General features: G+C 50.2%; 1 protein-coding gene and 1 long non-coding RNA gene across 4 annotated transcripts in view; one reads left to right on the top strand and one right to left on the bottom strand.

The window, feature by feature from the left end:
- Positions 1-13,364, top strand: part of OTOF (otoferlin) — a 94,065-nt gene that overhangs the window by 47,870 nt on the left and 32,831 nt on the right. For all 3 annotated transcript variants that reach the window (XM_027623800.2, XM_027623801.2, XM_027623802.2), the window contains exons 6-8: positions 6,023-6,096; positions 7,080-7,206; positions 7,677-7,731. In XM_027623800.2, coding sequence (XP_027479601.1) covers positions 6,023-6,096; positions 7,080-7,206; positions 7,677-7,731 — 256 coding nt within the window. The remainder of the gene's footprint in view (positions 1-6,022; positions 6,097-7,079; positions 7,207-7,676; positions 7,732-13,364) is intronic.
- On the bottom strand, positions 2,336-6,130 carry LOC113938361. The gene is made up of 4 exons (XR_003524886.1): positions 5,932-6,130; positions 4,585-4,706; positions 3,975-4,366; positions 2,336-3,032 (listed from the first exon to the last, which is right to left on the bottom strand). It is a non-coding gene; the product is annotated as an uncharacterized LOC113938361 (long non-coding RNA).

Below are 13,364 nucleotides of genomic sequence, written 5' to 3'. Positions count from 1 at the left end.
GGGAAGGCCCAAGAAGCCAATGGCTACCTCCCCCTAAGAGTCAAGGCAGGGATGGGCAGGTGGACGTGCAGGCCTGGAGGCGCAAGGAGGACAGACTCCGGGCCCAGAGTGGCCACAGGGGTGGCTGGGACATGAAGCCCCTGAAAGCTAAGGGGAGACGAGCAGATGAGCACTCTCTGGCTGTCTGCACAATCTCCATCCCCCAAAAGGCTTCCTGTGGGAGGGAGAAGTCAGAGGCTAGCTGGGAGAGGGCAGAGGTGGGGAGCCCAGGTGAGAGGGGCCAGCCACAGGGGCTTGGAAAGGCTCAAGGCCCGGGGCTGATAAGTAGGTCTCCCGGGGTCCCTCAAAAGCACATGCTGTCCCAAGAACTCTCTAGCATCCTGGGAATTCACAGGAGGAGGAGGAGTCAGGGCTGACCAGCTGGAGGGGTCTCTGGGCCACAGCCCTCTCCTAGAGATGACAAATCTGAGTCCCAGGGAGGGGAAGTAACTTGCCCCAGAATAGGGGCAGAGCTGGGATAACAACACAGGCAACTTAGCTTCTGACCCAGAGTTAACAATAGACCCAGGGAGTTCAGAGCCCTTGACTGTACTCTAAATTTAATTTAATTCTCCAGAGACACTGATGCAAGCTGAAAAGCCAAGCAGGTGGTCTTTATTTTCCAGATAGGGAAACTGAGCTTCAGAGATGTTAAGAGATTTACCCCAGAATGTGATGCCAATAAGCTAAAAACTAGTTGAGACATGAGAACATCATGGGGACACCAGGACTGTGCCTTTAGGGGTCTGGGGTGGTCAGCACGGGTATGGGGTATGGGCCTGAGACCTCTGCTTGCATTAAGATCCCGGGGGACTCATCGTCGTCCAGTGCTTTAACAAAAGCTTATTGAGTTCCAACTCCCACTTGTTACACACGAGCAAAAGCACTACAAGGCAGTGGCACCGCGTGGGGAAAGTTCAGGCCCAGGCACCTGTAGGGTGGAGGAATGTGCCATGCTCCGAGCAAGGGAAGGAGCCGAAGGTAGGGCTCACACCAGGCTTGGAGAGGGAGCCAGAGAGCTGAATCCGGGGGTGGTGGGGCGGGGGGAGGTGAGAGATGATGCAGATGCTGAGCTGGGAGTCCCTCGTAGGGAGAGGTTTCGAGGGGTCAGGCCCGTATGGATGCTTAGATGTAAAAGGCCTCCACAGGAGGTGTGAACAGCCTGTCCCTCCCCTGGGCTCTGTCTGCGAGTGGCGATGCTCGAGGGCCCTGCCTGGTTTCCAGCTCCTCAGTCTGTCCCAAGCCGGACCCCCAGCGACGCAGACTGGCCGCAGCTGAGGCGCCTCGCGGCGCGGGCACATTGTAGCCCCGCTGTAAACGCTGGGTCCCTAGCGCTACCTGATCTGAAGCTCTTGTCATCTCTAGGCAACACAGGGGATAAAGTCAAACGGCAATTTTTATTCGTGTTCTATTGTGTAGGGCAGGAGGGGGACTGAAAGGGGCGGGAAATGAGATTGCTAAAAAGAGATTATAAACCAGTCGAAACTCTTTCGCCTGGGGAAGAACAATTATAAAAACCGTTTTAAATCTCTGAAAGGCTCTTGTGTGGCAAAGCTGGCTAGTCTGGAGCTCCCCTGAGCAGAAATAAGTGGAAGGATGTGCCAGTTGCAGTAGGAAAAACTGAAGGATCCGGCCATGAGAGGACACGTGCTCCCCGTGAGTCCGTGAGATGTGGGGAGAGCTTGACTTGGGGAGGTGGGAATCCATTGCCTCGAGGCTGTTTGCTTGAGTCTTGCACAGGGTGGGCCACCGGGGAGAGCTGAGGAGCCAGCTTCCAGGCGAACTGTGGGCCTCTGTACACCAGGGCCTCCCGAGCCTCTTGCTTGCCCCAGGGTGCACGGGCAAACACGCCAATTCAGAGACAGGTTCTTGTATGAAGGCTCGACCTATCCTGCCCAGATGTGGGAAGCTCTTTGAAACTAACTGAAATTCAACACACTGTGAAAAACAACTCTACAGCCTGCAATTATGAAATTAGCTGCACTTGGGACAAGGGAATTAAGAAATAAAACCCACCAAGAGGCACTTGGAGCACATGCCCCCAAGTTTGGAAAATGTGGCTGTTTCAACAATGCGGAGAGCCAGAGACCTGTTCCTCTCAGGCAGGAGTTCCTCCTGATTACCTGAGGCCTGAGCTGGTGAGCCTGGATTGTGAGGACTGAAGGTGGTCTCAGGGCAGAGCCGTGGGCAGCCAGGCCTGGAGTCCATGGTCAAGCACAGCAGCCCCTAAGGCACAGCTCTAGAAAAATACACAGACCTGAATTCACAACATTTATTTTGGCCAGGGTTCCCGAGGGGCCCTGAGTGCATCCCCCAACCACAGCATCCTTCTAGATCTGAGCCGTGGAACCAGCAGAGAAATCATCAGGTCCAGAAATTTAAAAAAAGAGTTTACAAATGAGTGAACTAACGTTAAAATCTTTTCCGTAGAGGGAAAGAGTGATCTACATTGTTAGGTGCATATCATTCTGCCTGCAGTGAATCCAGCAACGGGGAAGCCCAAATGTGACCCTGACTCCTCAGAGGGCCTGAAGAGGCCCACCTCCCCTGGCTCCAGCTTCTTTTTTCCTGCAGCCGTGAATGAGGAGCCACTTGGTTGCAAAGTAGTTTTTCACTGAGTTGATGATTGGCTTGTTTTCTTTGTCTCTTAATAAAAGGCGGCATTTTATTTAAAAACGAAAACCAAAATTCAGTACACCAGCGCACCAGTCACCTAGTCAACGAATTCCACATTTTGGAAATCTTAGTCTTTAACATGAGTGGATAATCTTCAATAATCCCTGCCTAAGTTAACATTTATTCCGAAAATCACCTTTCCCCTTTGCCAAGGAAAGCAGGCATGGTCTTTCTGGAAAGCAGTGCAGTAATAGGCAGGAGACACTGCTTCTAGTGTGAACTTCTGATGTGTCATTGATCAGAAAGCTCCATAGGGCAGTGCGAGCCAGTGACATCACGCTCTATGGCAGGCTGTCCAGATGAACTGAAGAGCAGGTCTAGGAGAAGCAAACAGGTGAAAGGCCCACAGTAAGAATTTTGGAAATTACATTTACCCTACACATTCTGCATTTTTCATTAAGGGAGAAATCATCATTTTGAGATATTTCCAGGCACATAGGAGTACCACCGGTGAACCTGTCCACCTGAGATGCTTAAAATTATGCAGGGTCTGGGAAGAGGGGTTTCTCCTTTGATTGGCTTCAGGGTATAGTAGAGAATAGTGGGAGAGCATAGGGTTTTGGGTTTTTTTACGTCTTAATCTTTGCTTCCAAATATATTTGTTTTAAGAAAGAAAGTAACTTTCAAACTCAAGGGCCATAACTACCCAAGGGAAGCCCCAGGCTCTTTTCTGCTTGGGTGGGTCCTCAGGACCAGTATCAGAAAGCCGCGATTCCCTGCTACTCAAACCCCCTCCAGGCCTCAGGCAGCAGATACAGCCCTTGTCCCAGGATGCCAAGCAGCTGGCTTCTCCAGGCTGGACCTGCTTCTGACCTAACACAATGCTTTGACCTACAATCTCAGAGCACTTTCCCAGGAGCTTTAGGGCAAGGGGAACAGGATGTGGGGGGGCAGCCCGGAGGGGTGGGGGCTGAGGAGCAGGCTACGTGTGATGGCATTGTGTAGGTCCCACACAGCATGAGACTGGGGACTCAGGATGGCGTGACCCAGAAATGGCCAAGAAGCGATTGTACAAAGCCAGCCGTCCAGGAGACTCCTGGGTAATCCACGTGAGCGGCAGTCAGAGCAGAAAAGCTGGGCAGAATGGAGTCCCAAACACTGAGACAGGAAGCAGAGTGAGGACCTACACTAGGCATGCATCCTGTTGCAGGGGTCAGATGTAGCCAGTACCCCCGCCCTTAAGGCCACCAGGCCAGTGTGAGCCAGGCAGTTTGGTCCGTTCTCACGGCCACTCAGTTGTTCCTGATGAGGTCACTGACCTGTTCCATGTTTTGTCACCAGCCATTAACCTTCATGGCAGTCTCTTCCAAAATGTGTTGAGGTTGAGATTATTTGTGAACAAGCCCCTTCTTTGTAAGTAAACCTGGGTAGTCTGTGGGACTCTTCACAGACGGCAACCCCATCTTCGGGTTGTGCTGGTCCATGGCCCACACTTACACCTACAAGTGCAGGCCCTGGAGACTCTTCACCAAAGTTCCAAATGGTCAGGATGTGATGTCCACCGACAGGGAAGTGCAATCCTACCGTGGGCCGAGGGTGCAGGAGTTGCCGGCCTCGGAGGCAGGAGCTCTGCGCTTCAACCCCAGCGCTCGGAGCCTCTGAGTCTTTCCTTGGGCTGAATGAGGAAAAGTGTATGTCCCTCCCAGGATTGCTATGAAGATAAAATGAGCAAACATCTAAAAGCCTTTGGCCCACAGTAGGTGCTCAGGAAAAATTATATAATTAATCTCTTGTTGGCACATAGGTGTATACCTCCCCTTATTAGAAGGGGAGAAACATCCTTTCCCTCTCCCCCATTGTGACGTTCCAGACAACATGATGCTGGCTAGTGTGGACACTTCAGTGTTACCCCAGCCTTCTTTCACCCACCTCGTGACTTTTTAGGAAACCATGGATACACTGCTATTTTCTAAGCGGTGAGCTGGTGCACACGGAAGGGTTCTTGGTCGCTCTCTCACTGGGATGCAGACTCATAACCCTCCACGTCTTGCCTGGGAGTAAAGAAAGCAAAGAAGAGTAAAGAAAGGCCTGGGGTTAGGGTCGGGCCAGATTTGGGGGAATAAGATTGGCCCCCAACATAGAGTAAAGAGGCTTGAGGTTTTTAGGCCATCCCTACAAGGACAGAAAGGTTTTGCCCAACCTCACATTACCCGGCATAAAGAGCAGGGGGTCTTGGGAACCAGAGTCAAGTTTCCACAGGGAGATGTGTGACCCAAAGGTGGGTGGGCTCTGCTGTAGGTGAGCTCAGAGTTGGAGCCTCCGTCTTGCCCCACCTGGGCCTACAGGATGACGAGCCACACCCAGGAGGAGGGAGAATGGGAAGAGGAAGGAGTCAGGTATCCAGCTCTTGCAATATTGATGGGGTAATGGAATATTGCACTTTACCCCCCACTGATCCTACTCCGGGTCCCTGCTGGCACCAGGGAACTCAGGCTCGGCTGCAGGGACATCACTGAAGGGACACTGACGGCCCTTGCCCCCTTCCCTCAGCACCCCCTGACTGCAAGTCCCTTCACCTGGGGGTACAAGGCCACTCCAAGCCAAAGAAAGAGGTAGGAACTATGGAGTCTGCATACGTTCCTGGGGGTTGGTTGAAAGGGGGGATTCCACAGTGAGTGGGGACAGGCAGAAGGGGTGGAAGCCAGCACCAAAGACAGATGGGAAAGGGCCCATCTCCTCCTCCTCACTGGGAACCAAGGAGAATCCGAGGGCATGGAGAGGTTGGGAAAGACAAGGCAAGCTTTGATCACCAGCACCATTTGAGAACCGAGCCGCTAGTTTCAACCACATCCCCCACCTCCTCCTTGTCCTCTGCGCTCTGATCCTGTTCCTGTCTGTCTGTCCTGAGGCTTGGTCTCCGGTCATCTGGTTTTCTTTTCAACCAGCTGAGGTGGGGTGCTTGGGTAGGGAGGAGGAGCTCGGAGGCATGATGGAGCTCAGAGCTCTAAGACCGGACTGAGGGAGAGGAGATCAGCGCAGGCCCCAGGAGGGCTCCAGTTAAAACCGTGCCTTCCAGCCGAAGGTCACCTTCTCTGATCGCTGGGCCCTGGCTTGCTCCTCGAGTGGTGCGAAGGCACGGGGAAGGAGGAAGTGGTGGGGTCTCCTCTTAGGATTGCCCTAATTCCCCCTCCTGGCTCCCGCTTTAGAAAGTCTGTCCCCCAACATATCTCGGGACCAGCACGTGAGGGACTCTAATATGCAGCTCCTTTCTCTTACGTGTTCTTTCTCCGTTTTTGCTCTCCTGTGTTTGTGTGTCTTCCTCCTGGCGTCCATCTCCCTCCACCTCGTTCTGGCACCCGCCTCACAGAGCCGGGAGGAGTGTGTTCTCGGCCATGAAGCTCGGCAAGAACCGGCCCCACAAGGAGGAACCCCAAAGACACGGTACGGACGCGCGCCGCAGCCCCGCCAAGCCCGAGGCCATCTCTCCGCACCGGACAGAGACCAAACGCCTCCCCTCCGCGGGCAGCGCCCCAAGAGGCTCTCCTGCGATTGGCCGGCGAGGCCTCCTGGGCGGGCCCTTAGCCTCCCATTGGCTGCCGGCGGAGCCCGGTCCTGAAGGTGGTCTTTGGGAAGGGGGCGCTCCTAGCACTAAGGGTGGGAAGAGCATCTCCTCTGGTCTAGAACTGAGCAGAACCCACTGTTGGATGGGCCTGTTTATTAAAGGATCCTCCTGCCCTCTCTGCTCCCCCCCTTTTTCCTGCACACAGAAGCCTAGAGATTGTTCATTAGAGAAGGGAATAACGAAAAACGAAAGTGGTTGGACCCGTTCCCTATTTCTGGGGGAGGGGAAACCAGCGTGTCCTGAGAATGCTTGCTCAGTGGCAGGACTTACTGTCCTGGCTTTCCCCAAGCCTTCTCACCAGGCTGCAGGGAGGGCTCCAGGGAGGAGAGGCAGGCTGGGGCCTGGGAGCTGACAGAGCAGCAGGGCAGCAGAGAAAGATCACTCTGGGGGCGCCTGGGTGGCACAGTTGGTTAAGCGTCCAACTCTTGGGTTTCAGCTCAGGTCATGATCTCAGTGTCCTGGGATCCAGCCCCACATGGGGCTCCACGCTCTGCACAGTCTACTTGAGATTCTCAATCTCTCTCTGCCCCTCCTGCTCGATCTCTCTCTCTCTCTCAAATCAATCAGTCTTTTAAAAAACTAAAACTAAAAAAACAAAAACAAGACCAGATACAATATCAATTAAAATCAAAGATCAAGATTAGTTAGGAAACACTGCAGATATATGGGCCATAACATTCTAAACAGATGCTACCAAGTAAACCCAGAAATTGGCTGTTAGCTTCCTGGATGCCGAAGCAAAAAGGGAGAGAGTCTGTATCCCACCATCCAGTCCACCTAACTGGCCTTTCTTCTTCGGCAGATGAACCGGCAGTGCTGGAGATGGAGGACCTTGACGGCTTGGCCATTCGGCTGGGGGATGGTCTGGACCCCGACTCCATGTCTCTAGCCTCTGTCACAGCTCTCACCACCAATGTCTCCAACAAGCGGTGAGTATGCAGGAGTCACGAAGCCCAAACTGCCTCTGCCCCATCAGGCAGGACCCCGCAGTGTGTGGAATTGGGGTGGGGAAGAATCAGGGTCCCCCACCAGCTTCCTAACCCTGCCCCTTTCTTCTTTTCTGGGATGTCTCTCACACCTCGGTCCCTACAAAGTCAGGAGCCTATTCCCAGGTCACTGAACACCTCCAGGCTAAGGGAAATCACAGAGCTGCCCAGCCCACATCTGAACCTGTTGACCTACTATCTCTCTGTCACTTGTGTCATTAGCTAGTCCTCTCTCTTGGGGCCTCTGAGAACAACTAATCCCCATCCCCATTCTGTTTGACAGTCCTGGAGTGTTTGAAGCCCATGATTCTGTCCTTCTGCTGTTTGCCGGGGTCCAACCACTGCCGGTGCCCGCCTCCTCCCCTGCAAGCGGTCCCCTTACATCAGGCCTGACTATACATTCTCTTTCTCAGGTCCAAACCAGACATTAAGATGGAGCCATGTGCCGGGCGACCCATGGATTTCCAGGTAGGTGGGGCAACTCAAGGCTGCATACCTTGCAGACTCGACTCGAGTGGGGAGTTCTGACCAGATGTGCATTATAGACTCTGTGGTTGCATGGATCTGAGGGGCATAGACAACCACAAGCTGAATGTAAGTTCCCAAAGTAAGCGTGTTTCTGGGAGGCACTTGTAAAAGTGCCATAACTAAAGAGGCACAAGCCTAAAGAGGAACTTGAGAACTCTGCTTATGCTGGTCAAAGCCCTCCCAGGATTTCGTTCATGTCCAGCACTGCACTTGCTAGACTAACTAAAGTTAGAGGGACCTGGAAAAACCGTAAAAAGACCAAGAAGCACCACTATATATATTCCAACAATTAAAATAGCCTCTGAAGAAAGATTTTTTTTGTTGTGCTTTTTAAAATTATTGTTTTCTATTATTTTAATGCCAGAAGTAATGTCAGTCTTGGTTATCCATAGATGGTGAGAATGTGGGCGGGTTTTTTTTTTTCTTTTTCTTCTCTGTGTTTTCTGAAATTAACAGTTAATTTTTCTGTTTGTGTGTTTCTAAAACTGGAGAGAAAATGGCTGAGATAGGGAGAGATTTGAAGCCATTGAATTGCTAATGTGACCACAGTGCTTGCAGGATTGGGTCCTGAGCATGGCTGATAGCTGCTCAGAGAGGGTCACACAGGACAACTGAATCCCAGTTCAGCCCCCCAAGCCTGGGGACCTGGTCCTGAGCTTTGCAGGGCCACACCCCCAATTTTGTCTTTTCTGGCAGAGTTGATCAGAGCCTGAGAGACTGAGTTACACTAACACAACCCACAACCAACTAATGTACAAGCCAGAAGCACCTAGTACTTGTTTATAATCTGGAAGCAAGAGGGCCCATGGGCCACCCGTTGCTCTAGACCTTCCCTTAGAGTCTAACAAGACCCAGCTTTAGGTCAGAAGACTGTGGGCATTCCTAGGACTGAGTGAATATGCTCATTGGTCAGAGGAAACAGAGCCTTCAGGAGACCCCACCTGGCTGCCACTGTATCAGAACCAGGGTCCAGAATCAGAATGAGCCTCCTCTCCCAGGTTAGAGCTATATCTTTTTTTTTTTTAAGATTTTATTTATTTTATTATTTTTTAAGATTTTATTTATTTGACAGAGAGAGACACAGCGAGAGAGGGAACACAAGCAGGGGGAATGGGAGAGGGAGAAGCAGGCTTCCTGCCGAGCAGAGAGCCTGATGTGGGGCTCGATCCCAGGACCCTGGGACCATGACCTGAGCCGAAGGCAGACGCTTAATGACTGAGCCACCCAGGCACCCCAAGATTTTATTTATTTATTTGCGAGACAGAGAGCGTGCACGAGAGCAAGAGTAGGGGGAGGGGCAGAGGGAGAAGCAGGCTTCCTGCGGAGCAGGGAGCCCAGTGCGGGACTCTATCCTAGGACCCTGGGATCATAACCTGAGCCGAAGGCAGACGCTTAACCCACTGAGCCACCCAGGCGCCCGTAGAGCTGTATCTTCGATACTCATTTCCCAGATGCTGTGCGTACCGCCCCCCGCCCCGTCGTTAAGGACAGCCCCACCACACCTCCCTCAGGTGATGGTATCAAGGACTAGGAAGCACCTTTCTTTGTATCGGTACAACTGGTCAAGTTTTCTCAAGGACATTCCTTGTCTCCTTAATCCTTGCTTCAGTTTGTTTTCATCCAGTTGCTGACCATCTTTCCAGGTGCTCAAAAATTCGCCCCAGGCAGTGGTTTTAACCAGCCTCAAGCCTTTGGGCTCCTAGGAGGTCTGGGAATGTCGCTTCCTCCCGTCTCTGCCACCACCCAAACACAGAATATCTTAAGACTTCCGAAGGCTTTTCCAGGGGACTGGGCTCAGGGCTTTGCTCCCCTGTTTTCTGAGCATAGGAAAATTCCAAAGAACAAAAACCTCTTTGTCTTTGTGTTTGCAGATACTGTTCCCCCTATAGTGTCACCAGCCTGCCACATAAGGGCACAAAGAAAATGGAGTAATTGTTGTTCCTGTTAACATAACATTTTCTTGAAGGTTTACTGTGAGCCAGGCACTATGTTGCGAGCTATATGTGTGTTTTCCGTTTAAGTTAACGTAGTTCTTACAACCATCCAAATATAGGTATTACTACATTTCATAGGTGAGAAACTGAGGCACAAGGAGGGTAAGGAGCTTACCCCAGGTCACACAGTTATTCAAAGGTAGAGCCAAGGGCACCTGGATGGCTCAGTTGGTTAAGCAACTGCCTTCCGCTCAGGTCATGATCCTGGAGTCCCAGGATCGAGTCTTGCATCAGGCTCCCTGCTCAGCAGGGAGTCTGCTTCTCCCTCTGACCCTCTCCCCTCTCACTCTCTCTCTCTCAAATAAAAAAATCAAATCTTAAAAAAAACAAAAAAGGTAGAGCCAGAGTTCAAATCCAAGGGTGTCCAACTGAAGCAGTCAAGAGTGACTAATTTCTCTCTAATTGAGCCTTTTGGACAGTCACCGCCTCTGGTCCCCATTCATCTTTACCCTACTACCTACTGCTTGTTTTCAAAACTCTTTCCAACTGCTTCCTGACAGAGACTTTTATTAAGTGGACCACACTTTCTCCCTCCAAAGACTTTCCAGACATTCTGCAATTGAACAGACAGTTGTTGTATTTAACCTGGTAATACAGTATTGTCTAACAAGTTCATTCCCATCTCAACTAAAATACGAACACAGTTTGAGAGAGAGCCCTGAGGATGCAAGAGTGGATTTATTCTTGCTTCCAATAAATACAACATAGAAGTCAAGAAACCTTACCAAAGGAACGTCAGTCTCTGGAGAACTTGTATTCACTCAGTTAGAAAGACCTCAGAAAGTGCACCCAGCTGGTGGGAGGAGAGGGCCTTAGCTGAACTCAGATGTGGGAAGGACCCTGAGGGCTCAGAACAGTGAAAAGGCCATGGCATGCCCATCCCCTTTGTTTCTTCTGGTTAGAATGTATGTCATGTGTAAACCCTTTCCTGATTATTGGCATCTTGAAGGCAAGAAGCTGCAGTGTCATCCCAGTGAATATGCAGCTTCCCCATCAGAGTGAGCAAAGCTCAGCACTTGGCAGAGATGTTCTTGGTGGGTCATGGCATCCTGAGTGTGTTCTCTGCCCTCTCTTCCGGGCACCAAGACCTAATACATTTTCGCCTCCATGTCGTCTCCCTGAACAGTGACCCTAGACCCCAGCCTCAAAGGCAACATTGTACCCATTTCCTAGCTGGTCTCTGTGCCACCACTGGAGTGATCTTCTCAAAATGCGTATCTGGTCATGTCACCTCGGCCACCCAGAGGGGAGGAAAGGTAAAGGGTATTTCAGAAGGGCAGCACTGACGGGCCTGCCCCCTGCCATCTCCAGCTCCCCACCACTGTTCCTGCAGCACAGTCAGATCCCATGGAAGCAGGTCACAGAGTGCCATGATTCTTGGCTTCTCCCAGGACAGAGGTACAGGTTTACATTCAGCCTTGTTCCTTGCAATGGCTTTCACGAAGTCACCTAGGGATTAGGTCCCTTATCTTGGAAGAGGAGGGCTGAATAGGTGATTACCAAAAGAGCCTCCCTGGTCAGCTGATTGGTCTGTCCCTTTGTGGGTCTATTTGCCTCCCCATCTTCCACCCTGGAAAAATCGAGTTCTCTGCTGATGACTGGAGAATGGAAGGAAAAGATGGCCAATCCCTTCCCTCAAAATTTGTTTTATTTTATTTCTACTTTTTTTTAAAGATTTATTTATTTATTAGAGAGTGCGGAGGGGCAGAGGAAGAGAGAATCTCAAGCAGACTTCCCACTGAGTGGGAGCCAGACGTGGGGCTCGATCCCATGACCCTGAGGTTATGACCAAAATCAAGAGTTGGATGCTCAACCGACTGAGCCACCCAGGCACCCCTCAAAATTTGTTTTAAATTTCAAGTCCAAGTGATACCTTTCCCCTCCATATAGCCCCAGGTGGCGGTGGGGAAGCAGCAGGAATGATGTTCCCCTCCCCCACCAACACCATGCAACGACCTCAGTGGTGCACTTTCGGGGTTCCCCTCCGGGGGGGCACCCGTCAGCCAGCAAAGAGCACCCTCTGGAGCCTTTCTCTCCCCACTCCACCACCCTCTGCTCCTTTCAACCCTCTGCCCTCCTCCTCTTCCCATCCTTTGGGTCCTGAAAAGGAATAGGGGGCAGAAACACTAGCATCATGGCTGGGCCTCTGGATAAAAAACATAAAAACTAACCAACTGCTCACATTTGGAAGGTTAATCTCCTGATGGCATATCTTATTACCTTATTAAGTCAAAACTGTGTCTGTCTACTTCCCAGTCTTGAGTTATAATCTTTCTTTCTTTTTTTTTTAAAGATTTTATTTATTTATTTGAGAGAGAGAGAATGAGAGACAGAGAGCATGAGAGAGAAGAGGGTCAGAGGGAGAAGCAGACCCCCTGCTGAGCAGGGAGCCCAATGTGGGACTCGATTCCGGGACTCCGGGATCCTGACCTGAGCCGAAGGCAGTCGCTCAACCAACTGAGCCACCCAGGCGCCCTATAATTCTTTCTTTCTTTCTTTCTTTCTTTCTTTCTTTCTTTCTTTCTTTCTTTCTTTCTTTCTTTCTTTCTTTCTTTCTTTCTTTCTTTTTTTTTTTTTTAATGGAGCGGAGAGGATGGGTTAGTTGTGGGAAAATATGAGATTTTTTTAAGTTTTTGGCATAAAAAGGTTCATAGAGGTTAAAACTCTATGAACTACTGTGTAGGAATATTCTGGAAAGACTTCTAGTGGCTGCTTACTCTCTTCACAGGCAACTTCTCGGAACTAAGTTAATCAGCTCTATTTCCTTTTTAGCTCCCTGAAGAAATGGTGATCATTAAACTTCTTCAAAGCTCTGGATTCTGAGCTTCATTCCCTTTGGCATTTCAAGTTCCAAATAGAAATGCTTGCTTTCGTGGTTCAAGTGTTGCTTCAATTAGTAAATGTTCAGTTTCCAGTTCTGTATACTTTCTTGGCAATGGTCTCATTGGCATTGAAGTTTCTATTTTTCTTAACATCATTAGTTTTGATGTGCGGATTTTTCTTGGCCTTCAGAATATTTATAAGACTTTGATGGACATAGCGGATGATAATTTCCATGGTTATTCTTGTTTTATGAAAAGGGAAAATAATTTTCTGGAGTAAAATCATATTTAGAAGTTGCATCAAAGCACAGCGATTAAAATACCAAGTCTCCAAGATGAGAAGTATAAAAGCAACCCCCACAGTTTCATTAGAAGAATGAGCTGAGGTAAATGCTAACACTAGCTTAGCACAGGTTATTTTGTTAAAATGCAAGTGCAAGAGAGTCAAATGGAACAATCGTAAGCATCTACAGGACCCTACCTACTTGGGAGACTTTGAGAAGCCATTTATAACAATAGCTCACATTTTCTAGAACTTTCTACTGTTTATGAAGCACTTTGACACACATTACCTCATTTAAAGCTCACACAACCTATGGATAGCTGGTGTTTCTACATCTAGCTCAGTGAGCCTACATGGTGGCCTCCTCTCACACCTGGTCATGTATAAGGTCTGGGGCTCAATGCCAGTCCAGCAACCTCAAATTTATGCCTCTTTCTGTTTTGTCATGGGCACCCCAATGGGGACCGACACCTC

The sequence above is a fragment of the Zalophus californianus genome, chromosome 8, assembly GCF_009762305.2.
Source record: "Zalophus californianus isolate mZalCal1 chromosome 8, mZalCal1.pri.v2, whole genome shotgun sequence".
Taxonomy (NCBI): domain Eukaryota; kingdom Metazoa; phylum Chordata; class Mammalia; order Carnivora; family Otariidae; genus Zalophus; species Zalophus californianus.
Note: the sequence above shows the minus strand (reverse complement) of the source record. Positions and strands in the feature narration are given on the sequence as shown.